The sequence below is a fragment of the Antechinus flavipes genome, chromosome 3 (genome assembly GCF_016432865.1).
Source record: "Antechinus flavipes isolate AdamAnt ecotype Samford, QLD, Australia chromosome 3, AdamAnt_v2, whole genome shotgun sequence".
NCBI classification, from domain to species: Eukaryota; Metazoa; Chordata; class Mammalia; order Dasyuromorphia; family Dasyuridae; genus Antechinus; species Antechinus flavipes.
In genome coordinates this window covers 511,257,711-511,271,809 of record NC_067400.1, presented here as the reverse complement: position 1 = coordinate 511,271,809, position 14,099 = coordinate 511,257,711, and the positions used below count along the sequence as shown (strand labels likewise).

The 14,099-nt window shown below is 33.5% G+C and overlaps 1 protein-coding gene across 1 annotated transcript; it reads left to right on the top strand.

Annotated features, from left to right (window-relative positions):
* Positions 1 to 3,042: 3,042 nt before the first annotated feature.
* On the top strand, positions 3,043 to 12,258 carry LOC127555014 (NXPE family member 1-like). Its single transcript, XM_051987012.1, has 5 exons — positions 3,043 to 3,293; positions 4,695 to 5,422; positions 6,553 to 6,614; positions 9,734 to 9,949; positions 10,264 to 12,258. The coding sequence occupies exons 1-5, from the start codon at positions 3,126 to 3,128 to the stop codon at positions 10,797 to 10,799; spliced, it is 1,710 nt and encodes a 569-aa protein (XP_051842972.1). The 5' UTR covers positions 3,043 to 3,125; the 3' UTR covers positions 10,800 to 12,258.
* Positions 12,259 to 14,099: the final 1,841 nt, after the last annotated feature.

Here is a 14,099-nt window from a genome sequence, read left to right as displayed (position 1 = left end):
TTTCATAGTTGAACATCACACTTTCTTGCTGTTATTGTATACAATGTATTCCTGGTTCTTTTTGTTTCACTCAACATCAGTTCATGTAAATCTTTCCAGACCTTTCTATAATCAGCTTGTTCATATTTTTTATAGAACAATAGTATTCCATTACCTCCATGTACCACAGCTTGTTCAGCCATTCCTCAATTGATGGGCATCCACTCCTTTTCCAAGTCCTTGCTATCACAAAAAGAGTGAGCAAGAGCTATTTTAACTCCTACATCATAACCAATGAGTTTGATGGTGGGCATGATAGTTCATGAGAGGTCTCAACCTTAAATCACAACTACTAGGAACAGTGGAAGTTCATAGCTTTCACAACTATAGTTAGGAAAGAAAAAGAATTTAGTCAGTTATGATTACTATAAAGGTTTTATTTAAATTATTTAATCTAAAGATGTTTTTATTTAATAGTTTTCAGCAAAAAAAAAAATTCAGTCCTTGGGGCAGCTAGGTGGCTCAGTATGTAGAACATCAGTCCTGAAGTCAGGAGGACCTGAGTTCAAGTCTGGTCTCAGACACTTCCTACCTATGTGACCCTGAGCAAGTCACTTAACCCCGATTGCTTCAGTAAATATATATATATATATACATACACACACACATATATATACATTTCGTCCTTTCTGTATTTGGAAATTATTGGTTTGTTTTAAAAAGCATCAACAAAAATTTTGTAAAAATAAATAAATAAAATGTTAGGAAAAAAAAAAAACAAAAAACAAAAACACAGAACTTGGAATCAGGAGAACTGGGATTCTGTCCTGATTCTGATTGGGTCCTTACTCTGATGACTTTGGACACATTACTCAACCTCCTTCAAAATGACTTTTATTATTCATAAAAGATGGAATTATAAGAGAGTTATCCAGTGTCTTTTCCAAAATAATCTAAAATTCATTAAACAATTAAGTTTTTAAGATGAGTTGGAAACATCAGAATGAATTATCCCTAGTCTGCAGTCAGAGTGGTGAAATCCAAAGAAACATTTGCATGTTTTGAAATTACCAGATAGCTTTTCTATTTTCAGAAGAATAAGTGCTAACTTTCTTGAAGTACATGTATACAATGTGTGGTACAAACTATCACAACTGAGCTAATTTGATTATTTCATTCTATAAATGTTCACTGATAGATCTACCCAATGTGCTGGAGAAGTATCTTTAGATTTTTTATCATTCCATTGCTAATCTTAGCTTAGTCAGTTCTTGATTGTACTATATAACTGGTCCAATTGATTTTTCAATTATATATCCTAGATTATATCGTTTGTGCCATTACTGGTAATGGGCTGCAGATTACTTACTTCCACAATATATATATCTTCCTTACATGGTCAGAACATGAAATGGTTCAATAATTATACAATTATTATTGTTCTTAAAAATCATAAAATTACAAAGGTTCAGATGGCCATCTAGTCCAATTATTATCTAGCTATACATCCATTAGCCCACTATACAATATTGTTGATGAGTGGTCATCCAGGCTCCACAAAAAGACATCTACTGATGAGAAATTCATTAACTATGAAAATAGACATTTCCACCAAACGGCTATACTTAAAGATAACATTCATATTTATAGTTCTTTGAGAATGACTTTCTAATAGAATTTTGTGGTTTCTTCTCCTTACTTAAAATGAAGTTATGTAAAAAGATATCAGAAAAACTAGGATTTGAAATAAAAAACCTGGATTTATTTCCCCTCTCTGCCACCTACTAGTTATGTAATGAAGGACAAGTTATTTAATAAATCTTAGGCTCAATTTCCTCATAGTTTAAAAAAGGCTAGTAGTATTTGTTCTTTCCTTCAGAGGGTAATTATGAAAAAATAACTTTGTAAATGTTAAAGCATTATGAAAAATTAAATAATTTTTGTTTTTCCCCTTTAAAAATCTAGATCCAATTTAATTTTAGTATGGGATAATCTATAATGGTTTTCTTCATTGTGGTTCAGTTTCCAAGTTTATCATCTTTGTATAAAGTCTTTATGACAAACATATATATATATATATATATATATTCTCATATTTTCACAAATCTTACATCTACACTCACACACACACACACACACACACACACACACACGGTTACATTTATGAAAATATGAGAAGACAACAGATAAATATTAGTAGATCATTTTCAACAGTGGACCACACTTTCATAGTTCAACAATTATTAGAGGAGTGTTGAACTTACTATATTTTCTGTTCATTAATTACACAATGAATTAGACTCAGTAGAGTAAAATCCAGTTAGCTTTAAAGTCTCTCAAACCAACCAAAATTCTGTTGCAAACTTGTTAGACTTGGCCCCTTTTATCAGAAGTGTCACAGATGGTTAGAGATAGGCTAAAACATCCATCATCTGCACTCAAACTCTGACTTAAACAGAATTCTCCTATCCCATGTGCTTATCTCAATTTAATCAAACTATAATAAATGCTTTGTGAAATAACTAGTGTCTACTTAATCTGTCCTTACGTTGCACATTTTTTTTAGATACAAAACTATAAAATTCAAGAGATTCTTACTGATGAGGCAATCAAAAGCAGTCTGCATGTTATTGCTAGGATTGAAAATACACGTGTTGCATAAACTCTCAGAATAGAACCTATTTCCAGTTTGTGAGTATTAATTGCCCCAAAATATTACCAATGAAGACTTATACATAAAGATGTCCCTATGTCTTATCATTTAGCAAATTTCTGAGAAAGGTGGGCTAGCCATTAGGAAGAACAAAGAACAAATAAATAGCTCCTGGGCTGTTCATGTAGGTAGCAACAAAATCTCAGGACTGACCTTTTGTACCTGTTTGCTCAATATGTACCTATTTTGTTTTCTGATGGGAGAATGAAACTGAAAGGACAATTGTTTGTAATGGAGAGGATGAAAGGGGAATAAATTCAAAGATCAAAAAAACAGATTTTTTTTTTAATAATTTGGTCTGGTTTTTTGAGCATCAGGATCTTTCTTAATTTCTCTAAAAAATCGGCTAATAATGTGAGACTAGAACTAAAGAGCCAGGCACTGAAAAGAAATGGAGTCCAGTATATCGCAGAATATCTGAAAATGAGGGCAAATGAGCATGAAAGAATGTTCTTTCACCTTTGTGTCCTTTCTTCTCTCCCGGTCACCTCTCAAAAGACATACCATGACTTCTTCTATGACTACTTGTCAAATACTGCTGCTTTTGATGTCAGTATTAGCTGTCTTTATCATTTTGATGGCTTCAGAAAACTTCTTAAAGGTAAGCATTGTTTTCTCTTTTAGTATTGACAATTACTCCAAGACAAATGAAGTAAATGCCATAGCTTGCACAAAGGAATGACAGTTAACTAAACAAATACCTCAACCTTCCTCCTTGCTCCCATATTGGCCAGAGATGTTGTCCTTGAAATTTACCCACAGCTCTGCAAACAACCCAGGAATTTGAGCACTTTCTTGATTTACCTCAGGTTCAACTCAAACTTCTAGAATAGTTTTAAGAAGCCTTAATAGTGTTTGAGAATCCAGGATATATCAAATTCTAAACTGATTTCTGGATTGGGAAGAAAAAAAAATAGCACATTTGACTGACTTGTTTCTGACCATGAAGAGTCTTGGAATTGTCCATAAGCACAAAAATAAAGTTTCTTGGCATGACTACTCCAGAACCAGTCTGAGCTGGGTTCTAAACAATCACTGAAATGACCTATCCTGATGTTTGCAATATGCTTTTCTTCTTCCTAAATCAAAATTATTGATTTTGTTTATTTACTATTTTATTGATTGATAGATAATTGATTTTTTTCCCCAAGTAAGGCGATTTATTAACTCTAGTTCCATAGATAAACACAGGTGGTAGCTTGAGTATACAATGGGATGTAAACTCCAGAACTTTGGCTCTCTGTTCTTATATCTAATTGCTGTTATTAATTTTATCTGCATTTCCAAGTATCATTTACTCTTCTCTCTTAAAAATGTATCCATGTGAACATAATAATCACAAATAAAAATTTCAATATACAAAGAAATAAAAATGTTTGAAAAACTGAATTTCTGTTAAATTCAGTCTTTAAAAGAAATATATATGTATAATCATAAATACATGTATATACATGTATAGATACTTAGGTACAAGTATAGAAAAATGTACCCAACAAACATACATTAAAATCATGTGTGCGTATATGTGTATTCATTTATATAGGAGAGACAAGGTGGTTTAGTGGATAGAGAGCCATCTTCAAAGACAAGAAGACCTGGATTCAAATATCATATCTGACATGTATTTGCTGCGTAACCCTGAGCTGGTCACTTTAACCTTTCAATACTTTAGACAACTCTGATATTATAAATTGCAGAGAAAGTCTCAATCTACATGGTAAAAGGAGTTCCTTCACCTTAAACTATCCTTTGGAAATGACATCACAAGCCTAGTACTTATCCCTCCTATATATTAATTAAATATATATAATAATAATATTATGTGTCCATGAGCACATGCTAGAAATGCTTTACGTAATAAATAGTACATACTTCTTATAGCTCTGAAATTCTAATTTCATGTTTTATTTATTATCCATAAACTGGAAAGAAATAGTGATAACAAACTACAAATATGTTTTGTGCAATATTCACATAATATGTCATTTTCTTATTGTTTCAGTTTCCTTCTGTTCTCATTCCTTCTGGTCATTGTTTGGACACTTGCAGAAAATCTTCATGTCCTGAAACACCACTCAGAACAGCCACAGAACCCACAGAGACTGATTTAAAAATAAAGAAAATCATAGAGCACCTGGATCATCAGATCCCACACAGACCATTCTCTCATGTCAATACCACCACAAGTGCAGCCCATAGTGTGGCCAGAATCATCAGTCCTAGGACCACTTACTGCAAAGGGGATCAGCTAAACATCCACCTGGAGGCAAGAGACTATTTGGGACGCAGAAAAGAATATGGAGGAGACTTCTTAAGGGCCAGGATTTCTTCCCCAGATCTGAAGGCAGGAGCTTCAGGAAAGTTGACAGATTTCAACAACGGCACCTACCTTGTCAGCTTCACTTTATTCTGGGCAGGCAAAGTCTCTGTGTCTCTTCTGCTCATCTATCCCAGTGAAGGGGTGTCTGCCCTCTGGAGAGCAAGGAATAGGGGGTATGGTAAGGTGACTTTCATGGGTCAATTTGTCAATGGCAAATCCCAAGTCTTAAGTAAATGTGGCTTGGTTCTAAATACAAGTGCTGAACTGTGCCAGTATCTGGACCACCGAGACCAAGAAGCCTTCTACTGTGTGAAACCTACATACGTATCTTGTGATGCACTGACCCATATGAAGACCAAGAATAATGGAGTTTCTTATCTTAGTAAACAGGAGAAAAATCTCTTACATAAGTAAGTATAGTGGGATTTAGGGGTCAAATCATACTTACACATGAAAGATTATTTTACCTTGATGAAACAAATTAGCCATATTATATTTGTTTGAATTTGATCCATGAAAGAGGAGGTCCAAGGTAAAGCAATCTGTATCATATAAGCTCATGGATTCAGTAACGATATCTAACATTTATATAGTGCATTCCCAATATTTCATTGTATCTAAGATGCTATTTTTATTCACATTCTACAAATGAAAAAAACTGAGGTAGAACTTAAGTGGTTTACCCAAGGTCACATAGTAAGCAAGAATTTAAGGTCAGATTTGAATTCAAGTCTTTCTGTCTTATAACTGGCACTTTATTCACTGTATCCCCTAAATGTAATTAATGACTTATAGGATTGGTTTTAATAATTTTCATTTTTATTAATATCTTTTTCAATGTAACATATAGATTATATTGGAAAAGCTGATTCATACAAGAAAATATGGGGCCTGAATCTAGGGGCGGAAAAACATCCACAAATGCCAACCTAGAAGAGTTGGGTTAATCAAAACATTCTTTTTGATTTATTAAAAAATTTTCCTTTCCAATCCTATGAATTTCACTCTCTATCTATGCATGTCTATATATCAGCAAATCCTTTATAGTCAGAGATTTTCCAGAGACACTGAGAAACTGTGCCTTTTCCATGGTTATTTTAATTGGTATATGTCAGAGGTAAAATCTGAATTCTTTTTTTCCTCTGTACTATATTACCTCTCTAACCTAAAGACAGGCAAAGGATGGGAAGGAAGAAAATGAAATAGTTAATAAGCTTCTAATGTATCACAGACACAGAGCTAAGTATTTTTTTAACCAATATTATATCATGTAAGGCACATATAACCTAGGAGGTAGGTGCTATTATTATCCCCATTTATCAGTTGAGGAAACTTAGACAGTAAGTGTCTGAAAGTGGATTTTGATCAGGTCTTCTTGACCCCAAGTCCAGTGCTACATCTATTGAATCACTTTGCTGTTGAAAGAAAAAAAAACTGCAAAAATTTAGGGATATATTTAGAGTTTTTGTTTTTATTATTGTAGTTCTGCATATTGCATCTAAGTTGAACATAGGTTAACTTGTATTCTTGTTTCTTTAAGGTATGATGTAGACATTGAAATTATGAGAGACTTTGAACCCATCATGGTTTCCCATTGTAACAGTAAGTCTGTCCTGCTTTGTTCTATTGTGAATCATGCTCAATAATTCTTTAAAAGTTACTCATTTTCATCCACTTGCAATTCTGCTTGTATTATGACCAGGGAACACCTCAGGGGATGTCAAAGGAAATATGAAGAGTGTCAGATTCCTTGAACATGAGAAAATAAGAAATCCTATGCTAGGAAATTAAACAAGTTTTTCTTCTTAATTAGCCACATCTGTCATCAAAGCATGGGTGTGTGCATTTTCATTTGCCCCCATTTCAATCTGTACAGGAATTATTTCCCTCTGGCCAATCATTCTGCTCTAGTACCATTTGAAGGCATCTATGATGAAGTCAGTGGGAAAAATAGATTCCCTTTTAGACTTCTACTGGAACCATCTCAATTTGTGAGTCAATGAGCCTGGAATTTTTCTGGAAATGCAGTTTTACCCCATGGGCTTCAATGACAAATGGAAATCTCACTCAATTTATATAACAGAAATGCATTTTTGTTGTTGTTGTTCAATCAACCAACTGACCAACGTGGAAAACTTTGTAAAGCCAATTCTATTTTAAAGTGACATATATTATAAAAATACAAACATATTTCCATGAACAAAATATTACTGAAATTGGATAGAAAATTTGGGGTAGAGAAGTAATTAAAATGGTGTCCAGTCTTTAGGAAATCCTGTGTATAATATTATACCTGATGCTCCTGAGTATGTGGATATTGATCTGCAACTTTTCTTTCTTTTTTCCTTTTCTTTTCTTTATTTTTTAAACGAATTTTGCATTCTTTTTCAACTTGATGCCATAGAAAGAATGCTGGATTTGAACAGATAATATGGATTCATATCCCTATTCTGCCACCTGTAAACTCATAAAAGCAGTCTTAGAACTGAAGGTGACCTTGGAGATCATTGAATTCAACCCATTTTAAATATAAAGAAACTGAAGAACAGAGAAATTACATGAGTTTGTCCAAAGTTATATAGCCAATAAACACTCAAAGTGGGTTTTGAATTCAGGTTTCCTGACTTTAAGTCTCATGTCTAGACAATGAAAGCTAGAAAGTCAGTAAATCACTATAAACAATATCTTCCTTATCTGTGAAATGAGGGGACTTGACCTCTGAAAATCCTTCAAGTTTTAAATCTATGATTTAATGATTTTTACTCTGATGAAAAATCAGAGCCACTACGCAATTCAGACTACAGGGATTTCTTCCACATTTGAGGACTCTTCCTTTAGCTTCCTTATTTTCCTTCTGCTCATATATTTAAAATCTCTAACAAAGTTGTGTGGTTGTGTGCCACTTCCCCATTCAGATCTCAAGAATCATTTTGTTTTTTGGATTTAGGCCTTAGCCAGGGTCTAAATATCGATTCACAAATTGTAAAATATTACATAAAAACGAGTTTATTTATTTCCCTCATAGTCTCTCATCTGAAGCATATAATAATCCAAATAATGAAATAAAGATTTCTATACATTATGAAGTTATATTTTTATTGCTGAATATTTGGTAACTCTGGGATTTGGGAACCAATAATAGTATTTTCCAGTTTTATTTTAATGTAGTTGAGCTTTTCTAGATAGAATAAATCACTTTACTTCTTCATTTCTTCCAAAGTCAGGATATCAAGTAGATCAATTTTTTTGAGATAAAATCAATTGCCAAGTTAAGGTATAATCCTGAGTCTTTGAAAAGGCATGAATCAGGGCACAAGAACAATTCTTTGTTCTTTCCCCAGATTTATAAACTTTTGTTCAAGGTTTTTTTTTTTTTTTTTTTTTTTTTGCCTTCTGTCTAAGTGACTTTTTCTGATATTTCTGATGTTTCTTGACTTTCTTTAAATAAAGAAAGTATTAGAATCATCATAAGGGGCATCTGGCTGCATCTTTTCCTTATCAATGTCAGTTACTGTAATCATCTGAATTGAAAAAGTGAAGGAAAGTTGATTGTATTTTCCTCTTTTTTTCTTCCTTTTTGTCTCCTATGGTTTTTGGCTTTTTGATATGTATTTCTACCTGATATTATGATTGAAATATCTTTTTTCTTTTCACAGTAGGAACTAATCCATGTTTTGAATGAATTTAAAAATTTCCCAAATATTTATTACTTGCCAAATCCTTTGCTAAATGCTACAGATACAGATGGAAAAGATAAGACAGTCTTAGTTCCCAAGGAGCTCGCACTTTAAATTGGGAGAGACAATATGTCTAAGAGAGTTCAGCTGTAGCGTATTTGGAAAATCCTAGCATCTCTAAATGTTCAAAGATTAGATAGATGTTACCATTTTGTATTAGTGTGAGCAGATCAGATGAGCAGTGTCCTAGAAGTCTAGAGGTCTGGAGTGCTGTGACAAATTGAAAGGTCCATGATAGTTCTGGATGCAGTGGCAAGGTAGATGGTAAATCTAATTGGTACTCCATCTCACTATAGAATTGCAGTTGGAGACTTCCAGATCATCCAAGCAGTGTGAACAGTCATTCTACTCTTCCATCTTACTGTTTCCAAAAGGATCTTGGTGTCTGGGGGTCCTTGAACAGAGAAAAGGAAGACAAGGGTGAAGGTTCATCCTGCTGGTAGGTTTTTTGAACCACAGTGCAACAACAGATGAGATTTTTATTTCATTTTCTCCATGTAGTTAGTTTTCTTCATTGGAATGCCATTATAATGATGCTAATATCAGCAATTTCTTCTTCAGGGACCCAAGTAGCTTTGCTCTGTTTCATAGTCAGATTGTTCTTTGAACCAAAAACCATCAGATATGTGAATGGCCTGGGTCACAAGGGAGATCAGGTGAAGGAGTACAGATGGAGTAGAGTAAACCACTATCCACTACTAGAAGACCAATTCAAAATGAATATTTTGAAGTGGAATTAGTGGCATTATCTTCACATAAAAAGAACTCTCATAAAAGTCTTAGGATTCCTGAAATGAGTCTTGAAGAGGCTATTAAAGCCATCCCTCAGGTGGCATCTACATATGGGTATTCTCAGGGCATTGCTTGAACCACCTTTTCTCTGATTAGTGAGAGACAGCATCAATCTGATTGAATATTTTGGTAATTGTAATAGAGAGGAAGATTACTCTGATAGACTAATTCTGAATGCATTGAATTTATCAGATGTTGAAACAGTAAAAGAGAAATGCCAGATTGGAATGAAGTCCCCTATTCCCAGTGGTTATTCTTTGCAAGAGAAGTGGAATCCAGCATTTTGTAAACTAAATCAGCTAAGCAATGTGACTGAAATCAATAATTGTTTGAAAGGAAAACTCATTTACCTCATGGGAGATTCTACCCTACGCCAGTGGATAAAGTACTTATCCAAATTTGTGAAAAGTAAGATTTCTGAATTTATTTTTTTAATAACAGTATTTCTATGGGGATTTTTTTTGTTTGATTTTCTTGATTTTTATAGGGTTGCTGGGAAATCTTCAAAATAATTCTCACATTTTTCACAAGAAAATATTAGTTTTCTTTCCTTTCATGTGTAACAAAGGAAAATTTAATTGGGGAAGGCTGACAATGTATCATGGTAAATAACAATTATTCTCTAATTACTAATTAAGAATGAGATAATTTGCCCTGCACTGAAAAGCAGTAAGATTATTTTCTTCACTTAAAAGATGTAATGATTTTTTTTTCCCAATCAGCACTGAAGTATTTTGATCATCATGGAAGTGGACCATTTGAGAAGCATGTACTTCTGGATGCACAAAGACACATTTATATTCAATGGAAAAAACATGGACTTCCATTTGTGACTAGTCAAATATACACATTAAAAGATCATGAATATATTACCCGTGAAATTGACAGAGTAGCAGGAGACAGAAGCACAGTCATTGTCATTACTTTAGGACAACACTTCAGGCTCTTCCCCATTGACATCTTTGTCCGAAGAGTTATCAATATCCAAAGGGCAATTAGACGGTTATTTCTAAGAAGTCCAGATACAAGAGTTATCCTGAAATCAGAAAACTTACGGGAGATGCACATGGACCCTACCCAAGCTGTCAACTTTCATGGCTATATTCAGTACCTCATTATGAGGGACATTTTCCAGGATCTCAATGTGGGTTTCATTGATGCCTGGGACATGAGCATTGCATATGATTCTAAAATCCTCCATCCCCCTGATAATGTTATTGGAAATCAGATTAATATGTTCTTAAACTACATCTGCTAAGGAATAGGAAAAACCACCAGGAAGGACTCTATAAAGGTTTATCTACTAAGTATTATAGAAGGCCAAAATATGCCTAATGAGGGATTCCAGTAGATATGTGCCTAGAAGAAAATGTGAATACAAGTTGGTAAGGTGATGTATCTTACATCAAGTGGGGGACAAGAGGAAAGCACAAGGCTCTACGTGCCCTTTTGTAATAAGTGGGTCATGAATGTATAATGTTATTACTTCTCTGATTGACTAGATCACATGGGATAATAAAGCTTCATTGATAATCTTGATTTCTATAATATTCAGTGACCCTAACTCTCCAGGATGTATGTGTTCACAATAGGATAGGGAGAAGTTCCCAGAATATAGGTTTGAGGAATATCTTGGCACAGTCAGCAAGAACATAAGATCAATCCTAACAAGTGATTTGATTGAAGACTGAAAGATTTGATCACACCACAAAGGGAACATTTGTGTTCAGTGTTAATTTTGTTGAAATTCAGCATTGGTCACATGGGGGTCTTTTAAATATACAGTGTTTATTGTAATTTTAGGAAAGGAAAAGTTGTCTACATTAATAAGAAAGGATACCATTACATATCCTCAAGGATGAATGAAGCAGTTAGTCAAATAAGGAAATAAGTTTAGACACCTAGTAAGTGTTTCTGAAGCCAGGCTTGAATTCAGGTCTTCCTAACTCCGGATCCAGCACTCTATCTACTCTGCCATCAGTTGCTTCATAAAGCACCATTGCATTACCTTTAAAAATCCAATGATAGGAGGCAGCTAGGTAGTGCACTGTATACAGTACAAGCCCTGAAGTCAGGAGAACCTGAGTTCAAATCCAGCTTCAGACACTTAATACTTCTTAGCTGTGTGATCCCCAATTGCCTTAGCAAAAAACAACAACAACAAAAAAAACCTTAACTTCCATTTGACTTGATTTCCTCAATCTAAAATGGGAATAAGAATAACATCTATTTCTAAGACTATTGTGAGCAATAAATATGATAGTTATAAAGCAGTTGGAAAAAAATTTCTTCTGGAAGGTGGAGCCAAGATGACAAAGTAAAGGCAGGAACTTACCCAATCTTTAAATAATGATTCTAAACAAATTTTAAAGTATTAGAACACCCAAAAATAGAACTTTGTGATTCTCAGTAGTACAATCATCCACACCTAGTCTAAAGGACTTATGATGAAAAATCCTATCAATACCTAGAGAAGGAACTAATTGTGTCTGAATATAATTGAATTATTCTCTCTTTCTCTATCTCTTTCTTTTTAACAATTTTTTCTTGAGAGCTTTTTTATTTACATGGGGTTAGGAATCTTTGTTTTCTTTCACAAATTGACTTTTATGGAAATGGTTTGCATGGCTTCATGGATTCTTAATTGTGGGTAGAGATAAAGGAAACTAGAACTCAAAAATCTTAAAAATAAATGTAAAAAATTGTTTTCAATATAACCATTGTAGTGTTTTTAATATAAATATTAAATAAGTTAATTTTTTTTTAAAAATAAAGCATTTGACAAATAGAAGACAATTTTGGAAATAATCTATGATTATGATAATCATTATTCTTTTATTTTCACTATGTAAATGTAGACAACCTCTTGAATTTTTCATGACATTTGAATTAGCTATTTCCTGAAGCTTTAGCCTACTCATATATCTGGACAAATGCCAAAAAAAAAAAAAAATGCCTACTGGAATGTAAATAATCTAATCTGATGGTATTAATATTTCTTTCCCAGTGGGTTTCACCATTTATGGACATTGCAAATGCAAGAATGGAACAACTATACAAAGTCAGAGGTGGAGTTAGAGTGGGGTTTATACCCTACCACTCCTAACCTCCCAAATAATTAAGAATCACTGAAAAAGGTTTTTCTCCTTTATACCAAAATGAGAAATTTCATTATTCTCAGTCTTCATATAGTTGGGATCATCACATGGCATGTGCAGAGATTTCACATACTATAAGATCTTGGGTGTTCAAGTACTGGACTAATTTAGCACATTTACAACCTAGTTAATGAATAAACCAGGATGAGCCACTGACAAAGTGACCTGTGAAAATCAACTTAACATATCTTTTTTTTTTTTTTCTTGCTCTGTAGAAGACAAACATGCCATTCACTGGACCAGATGAGCAGGAGATGTACAAGTGATTATTTCAACATATACATTTTAAAAAATTTACACAATGCAACACTAAATTATATTAAAAATCCTAAAAAGCATAGATATGTTGAAGGAGTGTTAAAGGAGTACTATCTATGACTAAGATGACTGTAAGGACTTCTTCATAAAGCTTAGATTTCCCTCCCCCAAAAAAGAGTCAACAAAATTGTCATCATGATTAGTTTTATGATTAAATTAGTTTAAGAGATTAAGGCTTGAACTGCTGACACAGCTTCCTATTTTCTTAAGACATTAAAAAAATCAAAATTTAAATGTGAACAGTGGATACTCCTTAGATTTGAAAGATTTTCCACTGCTCTGTAAGCCAGTGCACCATTATGAGAAGAGGTGAGGTTAACTGTTCACAACTGATTCTCTGTTGCTGAATATTCTTTTCTGGCCTATTGATTTTTTTTTTTTACTAAGAATCATATAGTTTAAAAGGTTCTCAATTTATTTCAACCCTGAACCTCAACCACTGACATGACATGAGTCAGTTTAGAACTGACCTAAAATATCATGAAAAGCTTATCTTTATTATGACTATAAAAATATTTATAATACCAACTGCTGGCATGGTTTGGCACTAGAAGCTTTCATTAATGGCAGAGATAATGGTCACAGGGAAAAAATCTGTTCTTTTTTCTTTTTAATTTTTTTATTAAAGTTTTTTATTTATAAAACATATGCATGGGTAATTTTTCAACACTGACCCTTGTAAAACCTTTTGTTCCAAACTTTCCCCTTCTCCTTCCTACCCCTTCCCCTAGATGGCAGGTAGTCCAAAACATGTTAAATATGTTAAAATATATGTTAAATCTAATACATATGTGTGTGTGTGTGTGTGTGTGTGTGGTCATACAATTATCTTACTGCACAAGAAAAATCAGATCAAGAAGGAAGAAAAAACTGAGAAAGAAAACAAAATGCAAGAGACAACAGAGACTGAGTAAGAAAGCTATGCTGTGGTCCACACTCAGTTCCCATGGTCCTCTGTGTGCAGATGATTCTCTTCATCTCTTCTTCTCTTCATCTCTTCATCAATCTGAGAGGTGAACTATCATATGTTCTTCTAATTTGTTAATAATATCATTCTTTATGTCTAAATCATGAACCCATTT